General features: G+C 36.6%; 3 protein-coding genes across 5 annotated transcripts; 2 read left to right on the top strand and 1 right to left on the bottom strand.

Moving 5' to 3' along the window:
• The first annotated feature begins 4,196 nt into the window (after nucleotides 1–4,196).
• Nucleotides 4,197–9,534, top strand: LOC128866734 (uncharacterized). Of its 2 annotated transcripts, XM_054107694.1 has the most exons (6): nucleotides 4,198–4,687; nucleotides 4,758–4,900; nucleotides 4,956–5,629; nucleotides 5,712–6,418; nucleotides 6,492–6,839; nucleotides 9,352–9,534. In XM_054107694.1, exons 1-6 carry the CDS (start codon nucleotides 4,559–4,561, stop codon nucleotides 9,364–9,366), a joined length of 2,016 nt encoding a protein of 671 aa, XP_053963669.1. In that variant the 5' UTR covers nucleotides 4,198–4,558; the 3' UTR covers nucleotides 9,367–9,534. The 2 variants fall into 2 exon arrangements, with proteins under 2 accessions (XP_053963668.1, XP_053963669.1); XM_054107693.1 differs by lacking the exon at nucleotides 9,352–9,534 and having other exon boundaries at nucleotides 4,197–4,687; nucleotides 6,492–7,010.
• Nucleotides 7,064–8,302, bottom strand: LOC128866736 (piggyBac transposable element-derived protein 4-like). Its single transcript, XM_054107695.1, has 2 exons — nucleotides 7,384–8,302; nucleotides 7,064–7,276 (listed from the first exon to the last, which is right to left on the bottom strand). Exons 1-2 carry the CDS (start codon nucleotides 8,248–8,250, stop codon nucleotides 7,064–7,066), a joined length of 1,080 nt encoding a protein of 359 aa, XP_053963670.1. The 5' UTR covers nucleotides 8,251–8,302.
• A 3,375-nt stretch (nucleotides 9,535–12,909) lies between the features above and the next one.
• LOC128866388 (uncharacterized) lies at nucleotides 12,910–24,756 on the top strand. 2 transcript variants are annotated; one of them, XM_054107084.1, is made up of 14 exons: nucleotides 12,910–13,543; nucleotides 13,613–13,709; nucleotides 13,776–14,318; nucleotides 14,386–14,607; nucleotides 14,665–14,811; nucleotides 14,878–15,153; nucleotides 15,212–16,153; nucleotides 16,257–16,385; nucleotides 16,459–16,509; nucleotides 17,626–17,718; nucleotides 19,962–19,979; nucleotides 20,426–20,713; nucleotides 20,948–22,079; nucleotides 23,702–24,756. In XM_054107084.1, the coding sequence occupies exons 1-14, from the start codon at nucleotides 13,136–13,138 to the stop codon at nucleotides 24,174–24,176; spliced, it is 4,821 nt and encodes a 1,606-aa protein (XP_053963059.1). In that variant the 5' UTR covers nucleotides 12,910–13,135; the 3' UTR covers nucleotides 24,177–24,756. The 2 variants fall into 2 exon arrangements, with proteins under 2 accessions (XP_053963059.1, XP_053963061.1); XM_054107086.1 differs by having other exon boundaries at nucleotides 20,996–22,079; nucleotides 23,702–24,755.
• The last annotated feature ends 1,394 nt before the right edge of the window (nucleotides 24,757–26,150 follow it).

Genomic DNA, 26,150 nt, shown 5'->3' with positions numbered 1-26,150 from the left:
TAAGAATTTGTTCGGGATTAGAAGCAAAGAATGTTAGGTTAAAATTACTATATTTGAATTTTGTCCAAATCATCTAAATTAATATATATACATATATTATGTCTGTCTGTCTGGTGCTCTGTAAAAGCTTTGTTGAATTCCCTTCAATTGAATCAAAATCCTCTATAGAAAACACTTCATTACCAGACGACCAGGCCAGGAAGATGGCATATGCAAATTTAAATATGTGAATTTATATATGCACATATGCGGCCGCGTGCACTTGCCACAGAAAAAAGATCGCAAAAAATGTCCAAGCATTGTGCTGTTGTTATGAACAGCGCTGATCAGTTCACACAGTACATATGTATGCATTATGTCTGGCTTAGTTGATAAACCAAATCAAAATCCTTTATAAAGAATTGATTCATTACGAGGCTCACAGGAAGATGGCATATGCAAATTTAGATTTGTGAATTTATATGTATATGCGCATATATATATGCTGTGTGTATGTACATATGTGCACTTGCCATAGCAAAAAATATTACAGTAAAACTTCTCAAGAAATCTAGCGCGCATTTATAGGCACAGCGCATATTCATGGGCACAGCATTGTCAGAGAACATAAATTCATAGAGAAGGCGAAGTCCCGGCCCGTTCCTCATTTTGGGCTCTAACAAAACACGGGTAAGAAATTCAACTCAGAAATTATTTCACCACAAGTTAACAGTAGGAAAGTAATTAATATGGCTGCCGGAGAGAAATGAGAGGGAGAGAGTGATACGCAAGTATGAAAAAATGTAATTTACATTAGCTTACATTTGCTTGTGTATGATTTTATTTGTATATCTTATTGTATATATACATGTAGCTATATCATTATAACGCTAGTTTTGTGTAATACCGAACGAATGTAATTTCTGTAATTATCCGAAAACTGCATAGTTATAGAAATTGAAAAAGAAGGAAAAAATAATTTGTAAACCTCTAAGCTTAAATAAAACTTGCTAATTCGACATTTTAATTATATCCTTTTTCCAAACCGTTCAGAAAGAAATTATTTGCTTCTTTTGTATTTTAAGAATACCATTTTATTTCGTGTTTTCTTTTTAACATAATATACATTGAACACTTTGTTATTATGAATGCTGTAACTTCTTGCTCAGGAGTAAATAATAATACTAGTTGTTAATTATTTTTGCTATTAATAACACAAATGAACTTCTAACAATTTAACGCGACACGCGAAAATATTTCTTTGCGTTTATTTGTTACTAGCTTTAACCCGCGGCCCCGCTCTCATAGGAGTAGTTTTGAGGGATTTAGGATATGTATATAAAAGAATTACAAACAATAATTTCATAGAAAATAATTTTTTATTAATAACCATAATATTACAATACCCCATGAAGCAATAACACAGGCCTGCGAAATTTAACTTTTTTCAGTTTCTAGAATGGCTGTACTTGTTTCTTGTAGTTTTTTATGCGCTGAAAACGAATCTGACCTTCAAAATGCTCCATCACGTCAGGATTTTTGGTAAATGAAGCCTAAAAGGTCAAAAAATGGCCATTTTAGCCATTTTTGATAATTTTTTTTGGGATAGAAATTTTTTTTTTCAATTTTCGACGAAAAGGTTGCATAGTACAACTCTTTAGCTTTAAAACCCATTTTTTTAAATTATTGTACGATTTTAAAAAAAAAAAGTTATGACATTTTGAAATTAACAGTTTCAGTTACGCCAATAGACGTTATACCCAACGTATACGTAACTGAAACTGTTAATTTCAAAATGTCATAACTTTTTTTTTTTAAAATCGTACAATAATTTAAAAAAATGGGTTTTAAAGCTAAAGAGTTGTACTATGCAACCTTTTCGTCGAAAATTGAAAAAAAAATTTTCTATCCCAAAAAAATTTATCAAAAATGGCTAAAATGCCCATTTTTTGACCTTTTAGGCTTCATTTACCAAAAATCCTGACGTGATGGAGCATTTTGAAGGTCAGATTCGTTTTCAGCGCATAAAAAACTACAAGAAACAAGTACAGCCATTCTAGAAACTCACCCTCGCAGGACTGTGTAATTAAAGGTGATGTAAGTAGCCTAATTTTCACCCTGTGTTAGCCATCTTGAAGCCACTTAATAAATCCGAGTTGTCCTGTTGGAAAAGCTACTTTTTATTTCAGAGCAAATTCTAAAGAAAAGTACTCAAAAGCGTAGAAATTAAAACTTTTGCTGGAAAAGTTAGCAGGCAATACTGTTTTGCCTATTCCATTTTGCTTAGACTTTCGCATCTTTCAATTCTATTGAAAGTTCTGTGAAAATCATTGTGAAAATTTCATTGCATTAATTGCATTTGAAGTTTTGGGACTTTTGATAAATAGCTGCCACATAGCCACATTTAGGTACGTCTTTCGTTGCAGATTATCAATCTGATTTTTTGTTAATAACTGCTTAAAATTTATATACACAGGTGTGATTAGAGCCCGTTGCTGCCACCAATACTTTGCGTTTCATCAAAAAAAAAGAACACAGTTTTAAATAACAGGCATTTATCCATGTAAACATGATTTCTGTGACAAAAAATAACACTGCCACTTAGCATCTTTTGACCACAGAAACATACGAGGGTTGCTATTAAATAATATTTCTGGTCTACAAAGTTTTTAGCAGTTTGACATTTCAAAAACAAAAAAATTGCTTTATCGGCTTAATATATTTAGTAATCATTTAAGTAAATTGTAAGAAAAAAAAAAAAAATGCCAAAGAATAAGAAAATAAACGGAAAAAAAGATTTCTGGAAGTGCTTTATTTTTAATAGCTTTAGATTTTTCGTGAAATAACATTTTAAGTGAATTAATAAAATTGAGATTTTTAGAATACTTTGTTTATATTTAAAGTACAATAAAAGAAAACACTCAAAACACTACATTTTTCTTAGCAATTTTCGGGGAAGATTTACAAGTGGCACCTATAGATTCCAATCCGATGCATGGTCAAAATACATATATATATATGACACAAATCCATGGGAATAGTTAAGTTAAAAATATAAATAATTAAGTACCACTTATAAAATAACATAAAATTATTCTATGGCTTACAACAACCTTTTTCAATTTTTTACTACATTTTCAGAAAGGGGATAAACTTATGCCCTTTTTTCCCTTGCTTCCAAATTGCATCAATGGATTAAGTAGCTTCCGAAATCAGTTGTCAAACTTTACTTAACCTTGTATAATTGAATCATGACAATACCCGGCATCCGTTGCTATGCCTCGTTGAATAAAATCAAAACAACCAATCAGAAAAATATCAAGCAAAATTATTTTTATTAATTTTCTATCTCAAACCGTTTTTGAACTTTGAATTTGGGTCATAGTTGAACAGCATATGCGGATTATGAAGTCTAGAGTGTGCTATAAATAGTGGGAAATAGGAAAAATTAAGATTTTTTAGATTAAATTTAAGCAAATATTCGATTATTAGTGACGAATGAGAGTGGTGGCGCGGCCTGGGGGCTGTGGGAAGGGAGTTCCATCATAAAAACATGCCTATAACCTTCATTGGGTGAATGTATAAAAATGTTTACGTCATTTGGTGTTGCCGTTTCGCAGTGATGCACGGACAAAGTACAGACATTCGCCTTTATAGTAATGATTCACAATCCAATTCGCCTTGGAAATAATTATTTTGACACTTATGCCAAAAAAGCAAGAACAAAATACATGTAACTTTTTGTTTTTGTACAACTGTTAACACCTTGCCTTGTGTAGTGTATTAACTGCTATATTTACGAACGAGTATTTATATGTTTATTATTAAATACAACTTATAAGACAACAAATAACAAATACAAATTATAATAACATTGATTGAACCACACTCGATGACCTCGTTATCCCTTTTGACCAAGGCGAATTTATTACAGGTGACAGCAAACACATATAAGTAAAACCCTACATGTATTTGTTGTTGCGTTTGGTGCAAGCATATGTCAAAATCAGCAAGCAAATGTAAACATACGAATGTAAACATACCAATACATACAAACAAAGCATATCATTTTGACGTAAGCCATACCTACGGCGAAAAATTCAGCTGGGTGAATGCTGTCACCTTATTAAATCCACCTTGCTTTTGACGATTCTCGCTCGTTCACTATACGCATCGGTGTCGTTGCCAGTTGCCATCAATCACTAGGGTTGCCACAATAGATACGCCTTGGTTTATTCAAACTAAACCAAGGAGGATTTATTAAGATGATGGCAACCACCCAGCTGAAATTTTCGTATTGATTCGTGTGTTTGCAAATACTTCTACGCATTAATAGTTTATCTATTTTTATTACACAAATGCCTGTCTGGTTCAATTTAATATTTGGTGAATAGTTATCCAGCACTTAATTCAAAATTTTAATTCAAGATTATGTACGTAATAATGCAAGATTATGTAATAAATTCGCCTTGAACTAAACAAAAGCTGAACTTGTGAATATGAATTAGAAGTTGCTCATTATGTACTTTTTTGAATTCTATTGAGTTAAATTCGTTACTACTGTCGAAGAGATAAGATCATGTCTGGTGAAAGTTTGGATCCTGATGGCCCTGGAAGCAGCGAGGTGTTTTTTATGCCAGATAAAAAGGCATACACAAAGGACAACATATTGATTTACAATATTTTCGTATACAACATTCCAAGATGGGTGAGAGCTATAGTTTTATTATTATTGTTAAGGGACTTTTTTAAATTATGAATATCATGTGTTGCTGCAGGTGAAGGTACCCGATATAACTCGTTATTTTTCTAAGTTTGGCGTGATTTCGGAAGTACGACTAGTGGATGATAAAAAGAAATCTCGTCATTCTTCGCTGGCAGTAGGATTTGTAAACTTTGTCGATCCAGAAAGTGCTTACACGTAAAATACTTTTATTTATTTTAATATACCTCTTGATTTTTTATATAATATTTAGAGTATTGAAGAAATCGAATCATCGTATACGAGGTTCACGTATTGGGGTTAAAGCTGGCAATAGTGGGAATCAGTCTGGTGCCGAAAAGGCACATAGCCATAGCCAAGTGGTACGTGGATCCCAACAAAAGAAAGCCAAAGCTTCGAACGCACAACAAAAGAAAACTAAAGCTTCGAACGTTGGTCCAAAACTTCGCCTGAATATCCTATCGCTAAATGATGATTGCTTAGAGATTATTTGCGCTCTATTGGGGCTACGAGATCAAATACGTTTTGCGCGAGTATGCAATCGTTTTCAAGAAATATTCAAAATGTTATCCATGCGCGCATATAAAAGGTTCGAATGTCGTAAAATCATAGGGATGCCATTATGCGAGATAAGCGACTTCTTTCGTCTTGCCGGCAAAAATATTGAAACAGTGTCGAGCGAGGTACCAGAGAAGAATCGTGAGCGCATCATTACATTTATTAGAACGTGCTGCGTCAACTTAAAACAACTCAAATTGGTCAATAGTCAAATGGACCGCGATTGTCTGAAGAAATTACTTCGCAGTTTCCCTCTATTAGAGGAGTTAAATTTGCATAATTGCGATATACATGACCTCTCAATAGAATCTCTGCAATATTTAACTCAATTAGAGAGCCTGACTCTCTCCGCGAACAGTGAGCTAACAGGTAAAACAGTTGGTCTTATAACGAAAAACTTGCCTTTAAAATATGAATACATACTTAATATTTACATTTTCTTTGTTTGCAGGCAAATTTATGAACTTGTTGGTACAGCTGAAGGTTCTAGATTTGTATGGTTGTACAAATATTCAAACTTCCAATTTGGTTGAAATATGCTGTTCCATGCCGAACTTAAAATCGCTCGACATACGTCATTGTGATCAGCTTTCGCCAATCTTTTTCGACACCATGGTGGAACATTGTCAGCAACTCGAAATATTGAAAATGTCTAACCCAGATTTTCCATATGAGCATGTAACATTATTACCTCGACTGAAACATATTGAATTGTTACTCCACTCGGTATCACATACACAGATTTTTTTGAAATTGGTCGAAAATAAGTCGCAGCAATTAGAAACCTTAAAAATCTATGGCAAAAATTCAATCAAACCACAAGAAATAAATTTCATATCACAATTGGAAAAACTGAAATCATTATATTGCATAAATAATCAAGCAATCAACGATAACGCGCTTCGAAAACTTGGCCAATTAGAGCAACTTGAAGAGCTGGTTATCAAACACAGTGGCAATATAACAAATAAAGCTCTGATAAAACTGTTGCGAAGGTGCAAGCATCTGCGCCACTTAAATATACATTATTGCAAAAAAATTACTTGTGAATTCGTCTTAGAAGCCATAAATATATTAAAAGACCGTAAAGATAGATCTCAACTTCCACTCGTCATTTTTGTATACGGAACATCTATAGATAAATATGGAATGTCCGAGGTGTGTATTAAGAATATTAACTATTGACAATAGCGGTAATTGTCGTATCTTTTCACTTTTTTCTTTCATGCAGTGTCAGAAATACATGGAGGCTGAGAAAGAGGCACTTATCAAAATAGTATTCGAATTCTTAATTGATTATCGAATAACAGGATTTACTGACAACGATATTTACGACCGATGGGATACCGATGATTATACCGATGAGGAAGATGTTCTTAGCGATGATTTCTACCCCACGTTTCTACCCCACGCGTTCCCACGACAGTCGGTTCTACGTAACCGGAATGACCCGGATTTATATCCGGCCAAGGACTGTCACTTCAGCAGCATTCCTCGTATATGCACGGGGAATGTTTATGCTGCTACAACAACAACAACCCCCTTACTATCTCGCAGTTGGAAGAGCTTGGTCCCTTCGGTAATTAATTTTCCAATAAAATCTGTGATTTTAAACAATTATAAAACAAAATTATATAAGAAGTAGCGATAATACTTAAAATAGGACGCTATTAACCCTCCGATGTTCGGTGCCTTATGATGCGGTAAGTGCATCATAAGGGTCTGCCCAGACCCATACAAATAATGTAAGAAATACAGTTTTAAAAATAATTTTATTTATTTATTTGAACGGATTAATACTAATTACGAAGAGCAATTGGGTTTACAACTATATAGTTGCATGGAATGTTCATTAAGACATATGGGACGATTACATTTGCTGCAGTTATAACGAGTTTTACGTCGCTTTTTCGAAGAAGAAGCAGCAAAATGGTAGCACGATGGCCGTGTTGAAGCAACTTGAGCATATGATTGTTGCTGTGCTGCATCTGATGTCGATGGACAAGATTCCGGTACCTAAAAGTAGCGAAATAATTTATTTTAAATTAGTAAATATGAATAAATGCATACACAAATCTTTATACGCGGAGATATATGTAGGTGTGTATATAATTCAAACTCACCTTGATATTGAAAAGATTCATTGCTTGTCTTATACGAGCAAACCTCCATACTAATGCGTTAGTCGCCCGTTTCGTCATATGTGGGATAACTAGCTGCCGTGCCAATTCAATGATAAATGAGCGCCTCTTATCACTCTGCTTTGCCGGATTCAGCTCGTCATAGATGATGAATGAGGCCAAACCGGCAATATCAAGCATATTATAAAACATTGCCAGTGGCCAACGGTTTGTCGAGCGTTTGCACGAATAGCCAGTCAACATTTGATCCATTGTATCTACCCCCGCTTTAAATTTATTGTAGTCCAAAATTTGATCTGGCTTGAATCCTTTCAATGGATCGGTGCTTTGACGGTAATGGGCAGTGGATAACATAATTAGTGGCTTTTTCGGCTTTGCCATATACGAGCACAGAGCGATATTATCATTGTGATAACAAACTAAAGTGATTTTAACATCACGCTTCGGGTTAAGCAATTCATGCGGAATGAAGGTCTTATTTTTTCTTACGGTACCGACGAAAGCCACTCTACGATCCATCAACATTTCTGCCAAGTTGTATGTTGAAAAAAAATTGTCAGCATAAACAGTCCTACCGCTAGCCATATAATTTTCCATCAATTTCATGACGACCCGTTCATCTTGATTCGTTTCTCGCTGGCCACCTGGTGGTTTTCCGGTATAATTTATACCTTTCAAAGGGTAGTTTGAAACAGAGTCACAAATCCACCACACGTTCATGCCATACTTTGCCGGCTTACTCGGAATATATTGGGTGAATCGAGTGCGCCCACGATATGGAAATAACTGTTCATAGACGGTTACATGACAATCCGGAGTGTATGCTTTCTCTAAATTGGCCATCAGCATTAGCCATACATCGTCCAGGGCAGCAGATTTGCTTTTCTTCAACCTCTCAGTACGAGTACCACTGTTATTGAAACGGATGAAAGTAGTTAAGCTCTTGAACCGATTCAATGACATAGTGGGTTTATAAATTGGCATATTGTAACTGGCTCACAATTCTTTCGCTGGCTGAGAATTCGAGTGGAATACACCAGCAATAAGTAGCATCCCAAAAAAAGCATACATTTCGTCTTCGTTAGTCATTACCCAAGAACTCTGTTTATTACTGGGATGCTTTTTATTCCATAGACGAAACGCTTCAACGGCTTTTCTGTTGGTTTCCCGCACAATGATACTTACGATTTCAGGAGACAGCAATAGCTTGAAAGGAGCTTTATGACTCGGTGACGCTCCTCGTTGTGGCTCTTTACGAGTAAAAGTTGTAACATTGTGACAACGAGGCCTTCCAGGTGGTGGAGGATTTGAATTCCATATCTTACCATCTTTCGACTTGTATATAAGGCCCTGGGTAATAGATGTGCTGCAAATGGATCGGACTCCTGTCCCATAATTTCATCAATTTGTGCCTGAAGTCGCTGACGGACTCACATTTGTTGCACTTAGCTTACGAGGCAAACGCATCATCACATCAACAGACACTTCCCACTAATTAAAAAACACGTGTTCACTTTAATTTTCAAATGTCAACTAAAAAATTATCTCTGCCGCTGCCTCCGCTAACAGTTTAGTTGTTTACACCTAACGGTTAACCAATTTACATGAGAACCTTATATGGGTCTGCACAGACCCATGTGAGCTTAATTAACGAAATTAGTTCAAATTATTATTTTTACAACAAATATAGCAAAAATCTTAATTTTGCTACTTCATTGTGTTTAGCACACTACATTTTAGGAAGTCATGGACTAAGAAGCCTCAGATATTAAAAATAAAAGATCTACATACATTTAAAGATCGAATGGGTCTGGCCAGACCCATATGAACATCGGAGGGTTAAGAAAACAATCTCATTTTTATCGTAAGTCGACTTAAGCTACATGGCATACGCCCGCAGAAATTTATTTATAAACAAATTTAAATGCCGTTTTCATTTATAACCTACAGATGACTGGTGAGTGACGTCGATGTTGAGCAGGCGCCGATGGAGCATCTTACTCAATTGGTTCGCTACATACTGAATGATTTGAAATATAATAAGGGTAACTTTTGAAATATGTTGGCAAATAAATGGTTAAATAAAAAATTCAAAACTGAATTCACTTGTCATTAGGCAATGTGAAAAATTAAGATTATTATTGCAACTGTCCATCCCTCACACTTAGTGTCACTCTGTAGTCAAATATTTTCAAAATATTCTGATCTTCTCTAAAACTTATTTAAATCTGCAATTGGTGGAGCCGTAATCATAACCATAGCCGCAACATTATGTATTTGTCGATTAGTCATACTGTAACCACAAACAGCTGATGTTGAAGCGGAATTAATGACAGCATTTGTGTCTAGTCATGAAATCACGGATATTTTCTACTAAGCCCATTTATTTTTCGCCGCTCATTTCTAATATTAAAATTTTTATCGCAAATATCAATTCAGAGAAGGAAACTGTTGAGCACTTTCTATGTAAATGACCGGGTTTAGCAGCTAGACGATTAATGACAATGGGTGCTCCTTTCTTCGACAGCTTGGGGACAGATTTTAAAAGTACGTTTACATATGCATTAATTACCAATAAATCCACAAAATTAATCTACCCGTTCACATATGGACTTTACTACTCAATTGCCTACTTAGTCCAAAGTAGCACTTGTTGGCAAGAGATATTCTACGTTGGATTTAAAGGCTGACATTGTTATCGGTGTTAATGCTGGTTCCTAAGTATACGAAGTTAGAAGGCTACCGTTACGTATTTTAGATGGAGATTACATCTGTGTACATCATGCGCGTTGTAAGGTTGTTGTAAGAGGGTGAACATCCGTTAACGTAGAAAACTTTGTCGTTAGATGGTTCAAGCAAACGGTTGGCGTTATTTTTATAACAGCATACAAGATTATTGTAAAAAAAGTGTTTCGACTGGCTGGGAGAGGAGTGCTAGATGAGTGGACATATGTATACATGGGTCTGTTCGGTTAGGCAGTCAGCTTAATTATGAACGAACGCAATTAGGGTAGCACAGGTCTCACGAAGCACCTGAAACTCCTATTCTGCTATAGGTAGTGGTTGAACTCCGATAACGACGGGCAGGAGTTCAAAAAGGTGGTTAGGGACTTTCTGTATACTGTTGTTGTTCTGATAGCAGCTCAAACATTTGCAATATATATTCCCTACCCGGATTTAATTCCCGGTTGTGCCAGTAAAGTAGAACCAACCAGAAAACGGCCTGCTACTACATTGCCGCTTATCATGTAAACATCAGTTGATTAATTTAAACATGCACTGTGTATAGGAAGTTCGCCAGACATTCTGTGCTAGTTTACCTTTAATTTTTCTCTTAGTTTAACAGTGGAAGTCGCAAATATTGAGCGGCAAACGGCGGGAATGGCAAATGAAATTTCTGCTATAATGTTGGAGTATGTTACACCTATTAAAGAAAAAAATTTACAGGTGATTAAATGAATTTGATTGTATTTATTTACGCGAATGCTGTGTTTATAATTTTTATTGTAGTGTGTCTTATACAAAGAAAAGCAACACCTACTGACATTATTATTAAGGCCGATATGTATGGTCACCAAATACATTTTCACGAAGGAAGTGAAGATGACCGCACGAAAGGTTCAAGTGGAATTATACATATTATCAAAAAGTTATGTATTTAACGTATGACTTATCGTGCGGAAAGGAAGTAGTGAGAACTTAAACGGTGGATTGATGTTTGCTCTGGAATATGGGCAATCATTTTCATTTGACTGAAGGGGGGTTTCAAAAACTATTTCTTTTAACTCGGAGATTCCAGAATAACAGAATTTCTGACCCAAGGACAGGTAAAGTTTGTTACCGAAACGACCCGGATTTATATCCGGCCAAGGACTGTCACTCCAGCAGCATTCCCCGTATGTAAATATGGGGAATGTTTATGCTGCTACAACAACAACATGGATATTACCTAACCATTAGGCAGTCATCCGTTCGCCGTGTCCTACATCGTTTAACAGATGCAATCAACCGTTACATGTTTTGCGCCAAGGTGAAGTTTCCCACGACCTAAGTGGAGCGGCTAGTCGCAAAAGAAATTTCTTATTGAGCTAATTGGCTGTCACTGCTTCTTTTATGAGCAGCCAATATAATCTTAAATGTCTATGTCATCCAATATACCAAAAGTATTAAGTAAACATCAATTTCAAATAAATAGTAATAGTAATAAATTTTAATTTAACCGCTTAACTAATACTCGTATGTACACTTTAGGCCTTTTACTATATTTCTTTGCCTTATTCGCTCATTTTTATATTTAGTTTAAAAAAGAAGGAACTCTATTAGTTTGAATAAAAAGGAAAGTCAGCTGTTTAGTTTTATTAACATAATAATGTGTTTCCACCACAGACTAACACTGGGGTTTCGGTTAAAAAATTATTCAAAAACAAAATTGGATGATTAATTTTGCACCACCTTCTACAATACTTATTATCCAGCTAGATGCGACCTAAAGATTACGTTGTAATTTGAATATACAGTTGGATTTTGTTAGTTCTAAAATGTAATAATTGCTCTTTTTTCTTAATACGACATCCTTTAGTGTTCAGAAAAAAAATTTTCTTTTGCGATTCGTGCAAGAACGAAAATGTCTAACTATTTGGCATAAGCATTAAACAACACATTTTAAAAAGTTTTTTGTTTAAGGCCAGTATTTGTTAGTTTTTAATAAAAAATAGTTTTTCTCGCAAAATGTGATGCAAAACGACTTCAAGAATAATATAGAATATCATGGAATAACATCAGATTTTTATTGATAATTTTTTGGACCGAGATTTTTAATAAATATTTCCCTCGATATTTTACAACATGGCTCATCTCGAATGTATTTATTTATAAGGTGCGAATTAGTTAATTGCCTGAACGGTTGTTGGTATATTACCATGCGAAATTTACCCAATTTATATTATTCAGTTGATTACATTTATCGCATTAATAAAATTCAATTAATATTCGAAGGATTATTAATGGATTAAATATAGTAAGATCATGTACATATCGTCCCTTAGTATTAAAATAGCCTATACATTTTTTGATGTTTTGAGAAAATGAATTTCAAACTTTTTGTCGAAAGTAGCTCTCACTCAAATCTCGTTATGTCTGTAAATATTTATTACTTTTTGATTGACGTTTTGACCCACTTTGTGGAACTAGAATTTGACAAAATTTTTGACCACATATAAAATCGACTATGGAGAATCCAAAAATTCAATAAAAAAATAATAGCCAATGAGCACATAGGCTATTGTTATATTAAGGGGACGATATGCTTTCAAATTCTGTATGTCCTCTCTATTTAAAAATTCAAAATTTTAAACTTTACTCAACTAGACTAATTTTTAAAATAATTTCACAAATAAGGCTTTTTATAGCAAACGTCGCGCATTCTATTCAAAATACTTAAAGCTGGCAGCCCTGTTTTATAGCTTTACCTTTATTCCCATTCTTATCGTCTCTATTCATTCGTTTGACAGTTGATAAATTCTCTTTGGTAAAGCAACAAAAAGAAATGTGAAAATTGTGGATTTATACGTTTGTGCGTCTTTTATGCTATGCAAAACAATATTTTGATCGAATTGGAAAAATTTTCGAATAAAATTATCTACTTTATTTGTTACTATAAAACTGTGATAAGTTTATTATAACTGTGTGGAAAGAGCATAGCACGCGGTGGCCAAAGTACCTTTGACGCCGAATAATGGATGCAGAGAAGTTAATTGAGGAAACGGCGCCAATGGATTACAGGCTCGTTTGTCGAACGTGCCTTGCTTCGGATGGAGAATTTTACAAGCTTGATTCACCGATTTTAATGGACGATGATGATAATGTCGAAAAGCCAGTGAGCTTTATGGAATGCTTGCGTTACTGTACCCGCTTGGGCGATGGCGATGATAGTGAAAAGTTGCAATTTCCAATATACATATGTACAGAATGCAGTGCATCGTTGCAAGTATCTTATAACTTCATACGAAATGCACTCGAAGCGCATGAAATATTACGGCAAAAACTAAGTGAATACCCAAACCTAAAGCAAAAACACCAAAAAACGCAACGTAAGAATGGCATAGTAGAAGACGGTAGTGGAAAGGGGGCGGAAGATGGTGGGGTAAGAAAAAGTACCAATATGCTATAAAAAAAGGTAGTAATTATTAATTGTGTTTATACAAATATTAAGGACTCGGATGGCACTAAAATGCGTTTTCGGTGCAAAATTTGCAACGAGAAAGTCGAAACCAAGAAAACTTTAAAAGAACACGTAAAATTGCATTTGGGTAAGAAATCAACACTGTTGACAGAATAAGAAATAAATAAGTATTTCGATCCGTTTATCAATTTAGATATAATTTCTTACTGCTGTCAGTTGTGCAAGTTTGAGAGTAAGAAACGCACATTGCTAATTGATCACTATAAGTCGGCGCACAACACGCAGCCAACACGCGAACAACTGAAACCGAAAACTAAACCAAATGAGCAAACAATCAAGGAAGAGCAAGAACAAGATTTTGAAGACACGATTGCCCAGGAAATGGAAAAGATACACAATTCTCAAGCAAATGAAGAGTATTTGCACAGCAAACAGTATGAAGCGCAAGATCAACAACAAGAATTAGATATGCAGCTATTTCTAACACCTGCTAGTAGTAATGCATCAGCGGCAGCCGCCTACGTTGAAGCAGCGGCAACAGCAACTGCTGAAGATGTGAATGCCGATCCAGCCAGTATATCGAATTTTCCAATGCAAGATGAACCTAGGCCAAACATATCAACGGAATTGCAGCAATATGGGGCAGATCAGTTCAATATAGCAGCTAATGAATTGAGTGTCGGCAATGAATTTATCGTTATGGCGGACGGCACGGTGGAGGAAGTGATGGGCAATGGTCTGTGTTAGCACGGAAAATATAACTTTTTTTAAAACAAATGAATATATATTTTTAAATGTTTTAGGAGTGGTGATCGAATATATTAATGCGGCTGATGATGGTGTGACATTGGAGAATGGACTGGTGCTGGATAATATTATGCAAGTAGAAAATCCCACAGAAGTCGATGACCAAACAATGAACTCTATGGATATTGATGATATTATCATTGAAGAAAGTATGGGTAATGAGCTGTCTGTGCCAAGCATGCCGCCTATGTCGATGGGCGCAGAGACTACTGTGCAAAGTAGGTTACCATATTTTTAGTTGATTTGCAATAAAATAATTTTCGCTTTGTTCTCAGCGCTACAAAATATAGAAGATGAAATGCCGCCACCATCGATTATTACGGTAGCCAATGTTCTTACCTCTAAGCGCATTAAGTGCAAGATATGTACCAGTAACTTTCACACACAAGATCAACTCAAAAACCACATGCTCACACATAATGGTCAATATTTTAGCCACTTTTTTAAATTGAATTGTTATTAATATCTTTCAATTTTACGTTTTTTAGAAATACCCCATTTCTTTTGCGATCAGTGCACGTTCTATACCTTCTTCAAAATAGATTTAACGCAGCATTACAAAACCAAGCATAAACTACAGCCTACGCAAAAACAATTACAACCGAAAAACAAAGTCAGGCCGCTCGATCAACCTGGTGATCTCAAACATATATATGCTTGTGATTTGTGTCTCTTCGAAACACGCATAAAATCACATTTACGTCGCCACTATTTGAGCCAGCATCAAGAGGAGGCAACTGAAGTGCAATTACGTCCAACAATCGGTAGGATCAGTGCTTGTTTTTACAGTATTATAGTAGCTGAAAAATTTCTATCTTACAGATGAGTCAGCCGTTTTGCCGCATACGCAAAATTCACCGTCAGACTCGCCGCCAATGCAGCGTGGCAAAGCCTTACGGCCAGACTATCCGAAAGGCTTGAATTGCAAAAAGTGCGCAAAAACTTTTTATTGGAGAGACAAACTCAAAGATCACTATAGGCAGCACAATTTGGACGAGGGTAATGGTATAGACAATTCTATTAGCGAAGCATTAATACCCACTGCAGTCGATAACACCGCGCCGGGCACAAGTTTACTGAAACACAATACTATGCAGTATCACATGCCTACGCACAATGAAAACAATGCAAACACTCTGCTCAACGCAAGCATCGCTGACAGCAACTACACTACCAATGGTGAACCCACAGTGGTGGACGCCCATGCAATTGTTGACGCTGCGGTGGCAGAGGCGCAAGCCGCTGCCATGCAAATTAACATGCAAATGAACGCTCCAGCGCCAGATATCATTATGGATATTCCAGTTGCTGCTACCAATTCCACTAGTACAGTTACAATGGATGCGGCGGCTAGTGCGAGCGGTGGCAATAGCATTCAGCAGCAACAGCCGGTATCTGTAATGGCGGGCTATGCGTGCACGCAAATACCATCCGATGCCGTGCCACAAATTGTTGAAACAGACACAACTATAGATAATAGTGAATTAGATTTTGTTTTTAATGATGCACTTTTCGAAGACTTCGAGGAAGATGAAAATGAAGACGAAGAGAACGAAGAGGATGATGGCACAGACTTTCACGACTTGCTGCTCACCAGTGACGATGATTTCGATGATATATTACATGATCAACAGCAACAGCGTGACACATCGGTGGCGGGTGCTGAAGCTTCAAACGTCAGCAACTATCAGCCATATTGCGTGCACTGCAATAAGAAATTCCTAAGTCAATATCAATTTGAAAATCACATGTTTGTGCATCGTGGTAGGTCAAATAATTTGTGCGAAATGCATTTCTATTTGGTTTTAAAATTTCATTTCATTTGTTTATACACTTTCCGTTCTTGTTGGTATACGTTTTTGCTTAGGTTTGGCGCCTTATCGTTGTGAAATGTGCACCAACTTGTACAACACAAAGCGGGCATTAATTCGTCACTATCGAGCGGTGCACAAGAAAATGCCCACGAGAGATATGATTCAAGCTAAGGGTGATAAGGGTAAGAAATGTGTTTCAATTTGAAAAAAATATATATAAAAAAATGATGTATGTGCATATCTTCTTTGATGCAGTTGTTGTGGACCATACGCCTATTGAGCATTTGAATCTAATTGAACAAAAAGGTGGGTTACAAAATCTATATTTTTCATGATTTAAGCGTTTAACAGTTGCAGTTAAATAATTACTAAAATTGACTACTGTATTTAATATAATATACTTAGTCTTGCCATAAATTCTGTGACAAATTTTACAATGCATACGGTGAGAACAAATTCGCAGAAAAAAGTTCGCTTATTTCACTGTTGAAAAAGTTTTAATAAGCAAAACGACAAAATCTATGCTAAAATTTCTAAAGACGCAAAAAATGTTGTTCCAAAAGTTCAGCGCGGCCACCATCCAGCCTCTTATGATTTGGTGGGGAGTGTCTTGTAAAAGCGTTACATCTCTTCATTTATGCAAAAAAGTGCTTAAGACCTGAGTCAAAAGAGTACAGGAGGATGTCTTGGAAGGCGTGGTGAATCAGTTGAGCAGTACTCTCTTGAATGGAGAGTGTTGGATCTTCTAGCAAGATTTCGCTCAAACCCATAAGCCCAAAAACCACCCAAAAGTGGTTAAAAAACAATATCCCTGGGTTCATAGCCGCAGAAGAACCACGACAGTCGGTTCTACGTTACCGAAACGACTTGGATTTATATCCGGCCAAGGACTGTCACTCCAGCAGCATTCCCCGTATGTAAATATGGGCAATGTTTTTGCTGCTACAACAACAACATGTACCGTCCAAATCTGTCTACAGTCCAGATAGGACTACAGTTTTTGGTCAGAATTGGACAACATGGCCTGTCTTAGACTTCACAGAAATTTGGAGAGTCTCAAGCAATCTTTGGTTCGAACACCGGCGTCAATGTCCATGGAAACCGTGCGTGCTGCAATAGCTGAATGGCCTAATAGCTTGAAGGCTTATGCAAAAGCAAACGGTTATCATTTCGTATGAAAAATAAATTTTTTTTTCTTTTAATATTTGCATGATTAAATAAAACTAACTTCATTCCAAAAAAAAAAGTTATAATTTCATATCTATAACCGACTTCACTTGTAACAGAACTTATGGCAGTACTAGGTATATATGTATATGAAATTTCTCGATTATGTTTTGTACAAATATTATAAATATGTAAACAATTACGAAATGGACACGATTTTTTATAATTTTTTTTTTGCTTTCTTTGTCATTTTAGCGGTCACATTAATGTGTGCTAAATGCCCCTTTGAGTCGGTTGAGCTGCACGTTATGCAGATCCATTTGAATACCACGCACGGCCTTGTAGATGGTAAGTGGACATTTTCTATTCTACGTTTCTGTGTAAGTGTGAAATGACATTTTCGGCTCATGAAAGTGCTTACGACCGATCAATGATAAATTTCCTCCTTGAGGCTTTATTGCCTTAGAACATAAGAAAAAAAATTTTGAAATAGTGATAAATGAAAAAGTCATAAATTCACCACACGTCATTCGACGATCCTGATTTAAACTTATCAATAAAATAACTCACTATATGGATGGGATGAACCAACTCAGCGAGCGCTGTGCAAGTACACGAACGTGTAAGGTCGCGAAATCCTTCTGACCACGTTTGGATCGGAGGCGTTCGAGGGATATTCTGAGGATGACGAAATCTCAGCTCTCAAATTTGGTGGGCATCCTCACGGGGCACTATCCGCGGGGTATACATACCGCGAGACTCGGAATTATTTCGAGTCCTTTTTGCGTCAGTTGTATGGAGGATGAAGTGGAATCATCTCAGTACCTGCTCCTTAGCTGCCCCGCTCTAGCGGGACTAAGATTTAAGCATCTTGGTTCTCACTTCTTTTCTGGAAATCAAAAATCTGATGAACTTCATCAGCAGCATAAAACGACTAACACAACCGCAAATTAGTCACCGTTCATAGTCCACAAATACTCAACCCTCCCTACCCCTCTCCTTTTCGTCCTATCGTTTTTTCCTTCACCTCTTTTCCCCTCTTGCAATGGTATCACAAAGGATGAACCAAACTTCTTTCGTTCATGTGGGCCCACTTGCTGGGCAACCATTACAACCTAACCTAACCTAACTCATTGTAAACTTTACGCTTCTGTGGTTGTAAAATCAATTAACCAACTGCCTTTGCATAGGGATCGCTCGCTGCATGAAAAGTAAATTAAAAACTTTTACCCTTCCGTGAAAAATACTCCTATGCGATGTTGTTTTTGTTGTTGTAGCAGCATAAACATTCCCCATACACGTGCAGAGGATGCTGCTGGAGTGACAATCTTTGGCCAGATATAAATTCGGGTTGTTCCGGTAAAGTAGAATCAACTATCGTGAGATCGAAATCATCGGTATGGTGGTCCACACGGTCAGATTTATTGGAAAAAGTAGTCAAAAATTGCGCCAATCGAATTGACTATGGCAGCCGGTTCTACTTACCGGAATGTCTCAGAGGGTTTTCCCGACCAAGGGTTGCCGCTCCAGTAAACTATCCCTGTCTAGTGTACCGTACCTCATCATATAACTCGTAGCCGCGGCGGACATAAACCAAATATCATTCCAATAATGTTTCTGTTTTATATTATCATTTTAAGTTCTCAAGATCTTCAAAAAACCCCGATATATGTGCAGACGTGCGCTTAGCTACATCAGCTACTACGACCAGTCACAGTCGCCGTGAATAGTCTCCCCTGCAACATCTTCAGTATGAGGCTTCCATGCTCTCGGTCAAAGAGCACAGTAAAATACTCAGCTAGCAATTAATTTCTGCTAGAGTACTATCGTAGGGATCACCACTGCAGATATTTGCTAGAGCCCGACCCATGTCAGAAGACATCTCTTCGACTATATTGACAAGATCGCGGTCCAAACACTACTAGACTGTATATGGGCAGACATTAAACGACATTCATCGGGAGACTCTCACCATCTTCCTAAACTCCTAACTAACGACTGCCGTTATCGGAGTCCCATCACCACCCATTGCAGACGAGGAGCTGCTGTTGCTTTTCTATCGCACCATTCGGTTACGGCGGCCAACCCGAACATATACATTCCCATGGCAGCCGGTTCTACGTTACCGGAATGACTCGGGTTTTTCCCGACCAAGGGCTGCCGCCCCAGTTAACTAGCCCTGTCTATTATACCGTAACATACACAATATATTTCCGGCATGTGAAGGTGCACTGCGCGATACTAACCACCTATTCACTTGTCCTCTTAATCCCAAACACCCCTCTTTCTTGGGACCTTTCTTTCGAAGGACCAACCTTTCGAAACAGTACTTTACTGGGCCTATCGTTAGATGAGTTAGACGACGTCGATCGATCACGACACCACACTGGCAGGCCCGAGTGCACTGATGCAACAACAACAGCCACAATGACTGATGTTTTATCTGTCAATAAACTGTTATTTGTTTTAAATCGGGCAAATGCACTTAGCAAGCACTTTTTAGAAGCCAAAAATGTGTATTTTGCACTATTTATAGGAAATAAAATTTCAAATCTGCATTCAAATAATGTTTAACGATATTTTCTTTACAGAAAATTGCATCATGCAAAGTAAGTAAATCAGCGAATAATTAAACTTATGATATCGATAACTGTTTTTAACAAAAAAAAAAAGTCATTTTTGTGCTTTGACATCATAAAATATTAATATTTTTCCGTAACGCATATATTTAATTTAATCCTTCGTGAGACACCTTTTTTAAAACCTTCGGCTAGGCGCCCGGGTTTGGCCTTTCTCTGTCGTGTTCAAGGATCCTTTTTAAAAGATCATATCCATATATCGATAGAAAATTTAATTTTAGGAAGCTACCTGGAAGCTTGTTAGCTATAATAAAAATATATTAAATTCAAGCCCAAAGTCGAAAAAATCTGGTCATAACCGCGTGCTCAACGGCGGTTTAAACCAAATTAAATATAAAAAAAGTGCATTCTAGTATTATCTATGCCTGTGTGACTCCTTATGCGCGCTTACTTATGTATCTAATTTTCGTCTTTAGAATTGCCCTTCGAGTGTCCCCGCTGTATACGCTCATATGCAACGAGAGCGCGTCTCATACGACATTTAGAACGCAGTCATTCGGTAGCGACGATAATACAACAGCAGCGTGCCGCAAATAATGCTATGCGGAACCAACAACAACTACAACAGCAACAGCAACATCAACAATACCAGCCATATATAGCAATAAAAGACACCATTACCGCAACAACAATAACAACGGCAGCATCATCCGCAGCCACACCCCTAGCAGTAATAGCATCAACGTCCACGAGTACAAGTTGTGGTAAGGTATATAAGGGCTTAACTAAGAATCAAATCACCCAAAGTCAGAAATTAAAAATGTTACTTGAAACTGATACAGACTGTTAATTGAAGAGTAACCTCCTCCTCCTCTACATACATATGTACAAATGTGTGTTTGTGTGTAAAGTACAGATACAGATAGCTATGTAATGTCTAATCTAAAACAAAATAAAACAACATTAATGAAAATAATAAACAAATTGAAATAAAACAGTGAAGCAAACGATTCCAATCAACACAATCAATTGTACTCTGCATGCAGGCCATGGCATAATAACTGATTCATATCGATTCAACAACTACAACACCAACAATGACAGCAACAACAACAACAACAACAGCAGTAGCAGCAGCAACAATGATGATGATGATAACAATACTGATGGTGTCGAAGGTAATAGTGCTGGTGGTGGTGGTGGTGGTGGAGGTGGCATTGAAGACAACAACAACAATGACATACATAATTCAGTCAATGAAGTGGCATCCATAATTGAAGTATCGTCACTTTCAAAACTAATTGCCGACATGGAGCATGAAGAAAAATCGAATAGTTATGATTCAATCACGCCCACAATGGGCAAACCTATAATTAGACAACGCATAACGAAACCCCAGCATGAACAGCAACCAGCAATAGCTGCAGCAGCAACAACAAGCACAACAGCAAGAAGAAAAAGTGCCACAAGTGCAGTTAGCAACATAAATACCTACGATATGTACCATCAGCTAAACGAAAACAACGAACTCTTCGATGAATATGCCTGTGGCATGTGCTCACAAAGCTGGCGCACCGCTGCTGAACTGCATGCACACGAGTGCCTACGAGTTGGCAGTGATGACAGTGGCAGCAAGAGTGGTGCATGGGTGGATACATCGGCAGCCGTAGCCGTAACCAGTGGCGCGAGTGATGTGATGGGTGCCGAAAGAGTTGGCTTAATAACGTCTGAGCGTTCACTTTATCTCTTCAAATGTGACATTTGCCATTGCAATTACAAGTCCAGTGAATTACTGAAACATCACATGAAACGACATACGGCGCGCATATTTCGTTGTAGTCACTGTCCGAAATCCTACATCAATCGCAGCGAATTGAGGTCCCATCAACTGTCGCACACTGGCGAGAAGCCGCACAAATGCGATATGTGTCCGAAACAGTTTCGTTATCCGCATCATCTGAAACGGCATGCCGATGTCGTGCATTTGGGCAAACGTGCACGCTGTCCCGTGGAGAGTTGTGGGCGTGTATTCACAACACAAGCTCAATTGAAGATACACTCGTGGATACATGACGGCAATGAACCGTACAGATGCAAGTACTGCAGGCATTCATTCAAGAAACGCGAATCGTGAGTATCAAAAAGTTTTGTACATATTTTTTACAAGTACTCTAGTTTTTATTAGCTGGTCTGCACCATGGGATCCCAACAAGACTATAAATATTATAGAAATTTAGATGTTGTTGTTGTAACATAAAAATTCCCCATACATTTTTAAGTATATGGGGTCGTTCCGGTTACGTATAACGGACTGTCGTGGCAACGAGAGGAATTTAGAAAAATGGTTTAGTTATTTATTTTATTTTAATTATACATGTTAACTATATAATTTAATTTTATTTTATTTTTATATTTTTTGTATATATATACTAGCCTTAACCCGCGGTCCCTCTCGCGTAGGAGTAGTTTTGAAGGATTTAGGATATGTATTATATATAAAAGAATTACAAACAATAATTTCATAGAAAATAATTTTTTATTAATAACCATAATATTACAATACCCGGCATCCGTTGCTATGCCTCGTTGAATAAAATAAAAACAACCAATCAGAAAAATATCAAGCAAAATTATTTTTATTAATTTTCTATCTCAAACCGTTTTTGAACTTTGCATTTGGGTCATAGTTGAACAGCTTATGCGGATTATGAAGCTTAGAGTGTGCTATAAATATTGGGAAATAGGAAAAACTAAGATTTTTCAGATTAAATTTAAGCAAATATTCGATTATTAATGACGCGTGAGAGTGATGGCGCGGCCTGGGGGCTGTGGGAAGGGAGTTCCATCATAAAAACATACCTATAACCTTCATTGGGTGAAAATATGAATGTATAAAAATGTGTACGTCATTTGGTGTTGTCGTTTCGTAGTGATGCGCGGACAACGTACAGACATTCAACTTTATAGTATAGAAGAAGATTATATATTTTATACATATACACTAGGCCCGGTCGATTTGTGGAGAGGCAAAAAAATCGCCCATTGTTCTGTGAAAATCATATTCTAGGGATCAAAATAAGAAACTTTGCCGAAGGAACCATACCTCTAAAACGAATTCTGATGTTCCCCAATTTTTGTCGAACTTTTTAGTTTCTTTTCTATAACTCACTTAAATTAATTTTTTCATTTACATATGTTCTGACTAAATAAATTTCTTAAGAGAAAAAATAGATATTATTATAATATAAATAAATAAAAATAAAGAAAAAACATAGCCATTTAGCTGATTTTTCCATGTAAAGGCCAAAAATGGTGATATTTTGAAATGATTTTATGGGGAACCCCCCAGGGGAGTTCCAGGGGGTGCGCCACTGGCATGGGTGGATCGGCCGTCCAAAGTTAGTGGGGGTCGGTCATACATTTGGACTCGATTGGGTCAAAGTGGGATTTTTCAAAATTTGCCCCTGCCCAAAAGTTCGACCCAAATTGGGGGACATCAGAATTCGTTTTAGAGGTATGGTTCCTTCGGCAAAGTTTCTTATTTTATCCCTAGAATACGATTTTCACAGAGCAATGAGCGATTTTTAAATCGACCCGCCCTAATATACACATATATTTTTTTAAATAATTTTTTTTAATATTTTTTATTTAATTTTTAATTATTTTACATTATTTCTTAAGACAATTTTTAATTATAAATTATTTTCAAGTTACCCCTGTTATATATTTATTACAATAGATTTATTTTGCAGCTTACGCAAGCATACGCGCCGCATACATCAGTGCGATCTAACTGAAGAGGAAATCGCGGAGATCTATCGGCAAAGTGTTGGTCACACAAATCCCCATGATTTTACTGTATCGCTTTCGAATGGACGCATGCTGCGACGCTCGGATATAGAACAGGTCGCCCAGCGACCACACAAACACATAAACGACCTAGCAGCTGAGTCTCCAGCAGCAGCAGCTGCTGAGGTAGCAGCCGTAAGCATCGTTCAAACGGATATGCAAATCTCTACCGAACTGTCGCCGCTACTGGCATCCAATAATCATCACAATAGCATGAATATAAAACTTGAAATGGGCGTTGAGGACGAAGATGAGACTGCTGCTGGCTCTGTTCTGCATGTGTCACGAAACAGTGCTTCATTGTCCGCACACGAGGAAACACTACACACATACATGCTACCCGGTATGGAGGAGCATGGCCAGCTGCACACATTTTAAATTGGCAAATTCTGGCTCATTTTAAATATGCAATACATATTCATGCCTACAAATACACTTTACTTTATACCATTATTTTCACTACACAAGAATAACAATGAATTAGGTTATCGCATATCACCACCACCAGCACTCGACCACCACCATCTGCAACATTGCTTTAGAGTATAAGTATTTTAATGTATGGATATTTAATATAAATAAAAATAAATTTTTAATTTACTGTACATATGTACGCATATAATTTGTATCTGTAAATGAACATAAATCTATAGCGAAATCAAAAACAAAAATATGTAAAAATTTCATCATAAAGTATTTATCATTCAAAGAGAAAAATTGAGGGTTGTTTGGACATATATTGATTGCATCATTCACATTTATTGCTTTAAGTTATTTGTTAATAAAGTTGTCTCTTTTGCATATGTACAGATAATAAAGTACATAATATTTACATTCATAAAAATGTTTGTACATACACACATACATATGTGCATCGTAGAACTATATGCTATTGTAGATATTAAAGTAATAAAAGTAATGTAACTTAATAACATAAATACATATACATATAATGTGCTTTACATTTTTTAAAGTAACTCTGAACTGTCATTTCTTCTTTCGAAGGTATTTCCTTAAAAATTGGTAATATTTTTAAATTACAATTCCCTTTACTCTTGATTAACTTCATAAGTGTGTGATGCACCAAGTGAGGAGGGAAAAGCTGAGATGCAATGCTACAACAACAACAGCAAAATAAGAACTGAGAAGCAGGTGGCAGTTTAGGCCTTTAACTGCCGTGAGACAGCGAGTATATCGCTCCTAAGACAATTAAAGACATTGAAATGGCGGAGAAATATACACAAATGAGCAAGTTATTGCGACTTAAAAGCAAGAAAATTAAACTACTGGGTTCATACGGTATTTGACGGAATGCATAACCTTCGTTCAATAATGTGTGTGACTAATTAATTAAAACACATTTTTTTGCCAAAATTCGTTTTTATTCATCAACATAGTCCCCTTTTAGGGAGATACAATCATTCCAACGCTTTTCCAATCTTTCGATACCGCCTTTGTAAAACGATTTTTCTTTGCCTTCAAAATAGGCCTCAGTTTCGGCGATTACTTCATCATTTGAGCCAAATCTCTTACCACGGAGCATCTTTTTGAGGTCTGCGAAGAGCCAGTAGTCGCTGGGGGCCATATCTGGAGAATACGGTGGATGGGCAAGCAATTCGAAGCCCAATTCGTTCAATTTTGCCATCGTTTTCGTTGATTTGTGATTTGTCTGTACGACCACGTTTGAATTCGGCATACCAATAACAAATGCTTCTTTTTGATGGAGCAGAGTCCGAATAAAGTTTTTCAAGCCATTCCTGGCATTGAACAGTTTTTTTTTTCATTAAAAAACAATGATAAATCAGCACACGGAATTGCTTTGAATTAATTTTTTTTAAAACTCAAAAGTAGCGTGACTTAAGCACTGTAACTTGTAAACAAATGGTCGGATTAACATATGATTTTGACAGTAAGCCTAAAAAGGTTGGCAACTTTCGAAAAAAATATTGATTTAGTACTAGTGCCGCCATCCATGTGTCAGTCACACACATTATTGAACGAAGGTTATATGTGGCTATAACTTCCTGAAACCATTATTTTCCTATTTTCTCCTTTTCGGATAAGACATGGAGGACTACAACATAACTCAAGAAATAAAAATACTTGCAGTTATAGTCACTATATGTGCAAATCACACCTGGAAGTATCAGGCGACGATGTAGAATCTGTTGTACAATGTAAAAAAACACGAGGAACGTTCTGAAGCTGTCCGACCTGCATAATTTACTCAACAAGTGCAAGCGATCATTGAATACATCTTTAATAATACTCTGCTGCGTCACATAAAGCCTTGCCGGTACAAGATTGAGTGGCTGAAAATGTCCATGACCACATAACACCAAACTTATGGCC

The sequence above is a fragment of the Anastrepha ludens genome, chromosome 6 (genome assembly GCF_028408465.1).
Source record: "Anastrepha ludens isolate Willacy chromosome 6, idAnaLude1.1, whole genome shotgun sequence".
NCBI classification, from domain to species: Eukaryota; Metazoa; Arthropoda; class Insecta; order Diptera; family Tephritidae; genus Anastrepha; species Anastrepha ludens.
The sequence above is the reverse complement of the archived record's forward strand: the minus strand, read 5'-3'. Positions and strand labels throughout refer to the sequence as shown.

Bases quoted from the DNA above. Each gene is read 5' to 3' on its own strand.
- LOC128866388 (XM_054107084.1), top strand. From the start codon at position 13,136: ATGGATGCAGAGAAGTTAATTGAGGAAACGGCGCCAATGGATTACAGG. The intron at 13,710-13,775 runs GTAAGAAATCAA...TTATCAATTTAG, and splicing joins ACACGTAAAATTGCATTTGG to ATATAATTTCTTACTGCTGT. The intron at 14,812-14,877 runs GTCAATATTTTA...TACGTTTTTTAG, and splicing joins CCACATGCTCACACATAATG to AAATACCCCATTTCTTTTGC.
- LOC128866736 (XM_054107695.1), bottom strand. From the start codon at position 8,250: ATGCTGATGGCCAATTTAGAGAAAGCATACACTCCGGATTGTCATGTA. The intron at 7,277-7,383 runs GTGAGTTTGAAT...CGCTACTTTTAG, and splicing joins TGAATCTTTTCAATATCAAG to GTACCGGAATCTTGTCCATC.
- LOC128866734 (XM_054107693.1), top strand. From the start codon at position 4,559: ATGTCTGGTGAAAGTTTGGATCCTGATGGCCCTGGAAGCAGCGAGGTG. The intron at 4,688-4,757 runs GTGAGAGCTATA...GTGTTGCTGCAG, and splicing joins TATACAACATTCCAAGATGG to GTGAAGGTACCCGATATAAC. The intron at 4,901-4,955 runs GTAAAATACTTT...TATAATATTTAG, and splicing joins GATCCAGAAAGTGCTTACAC to AGTATTGAAGAAATCGAATC.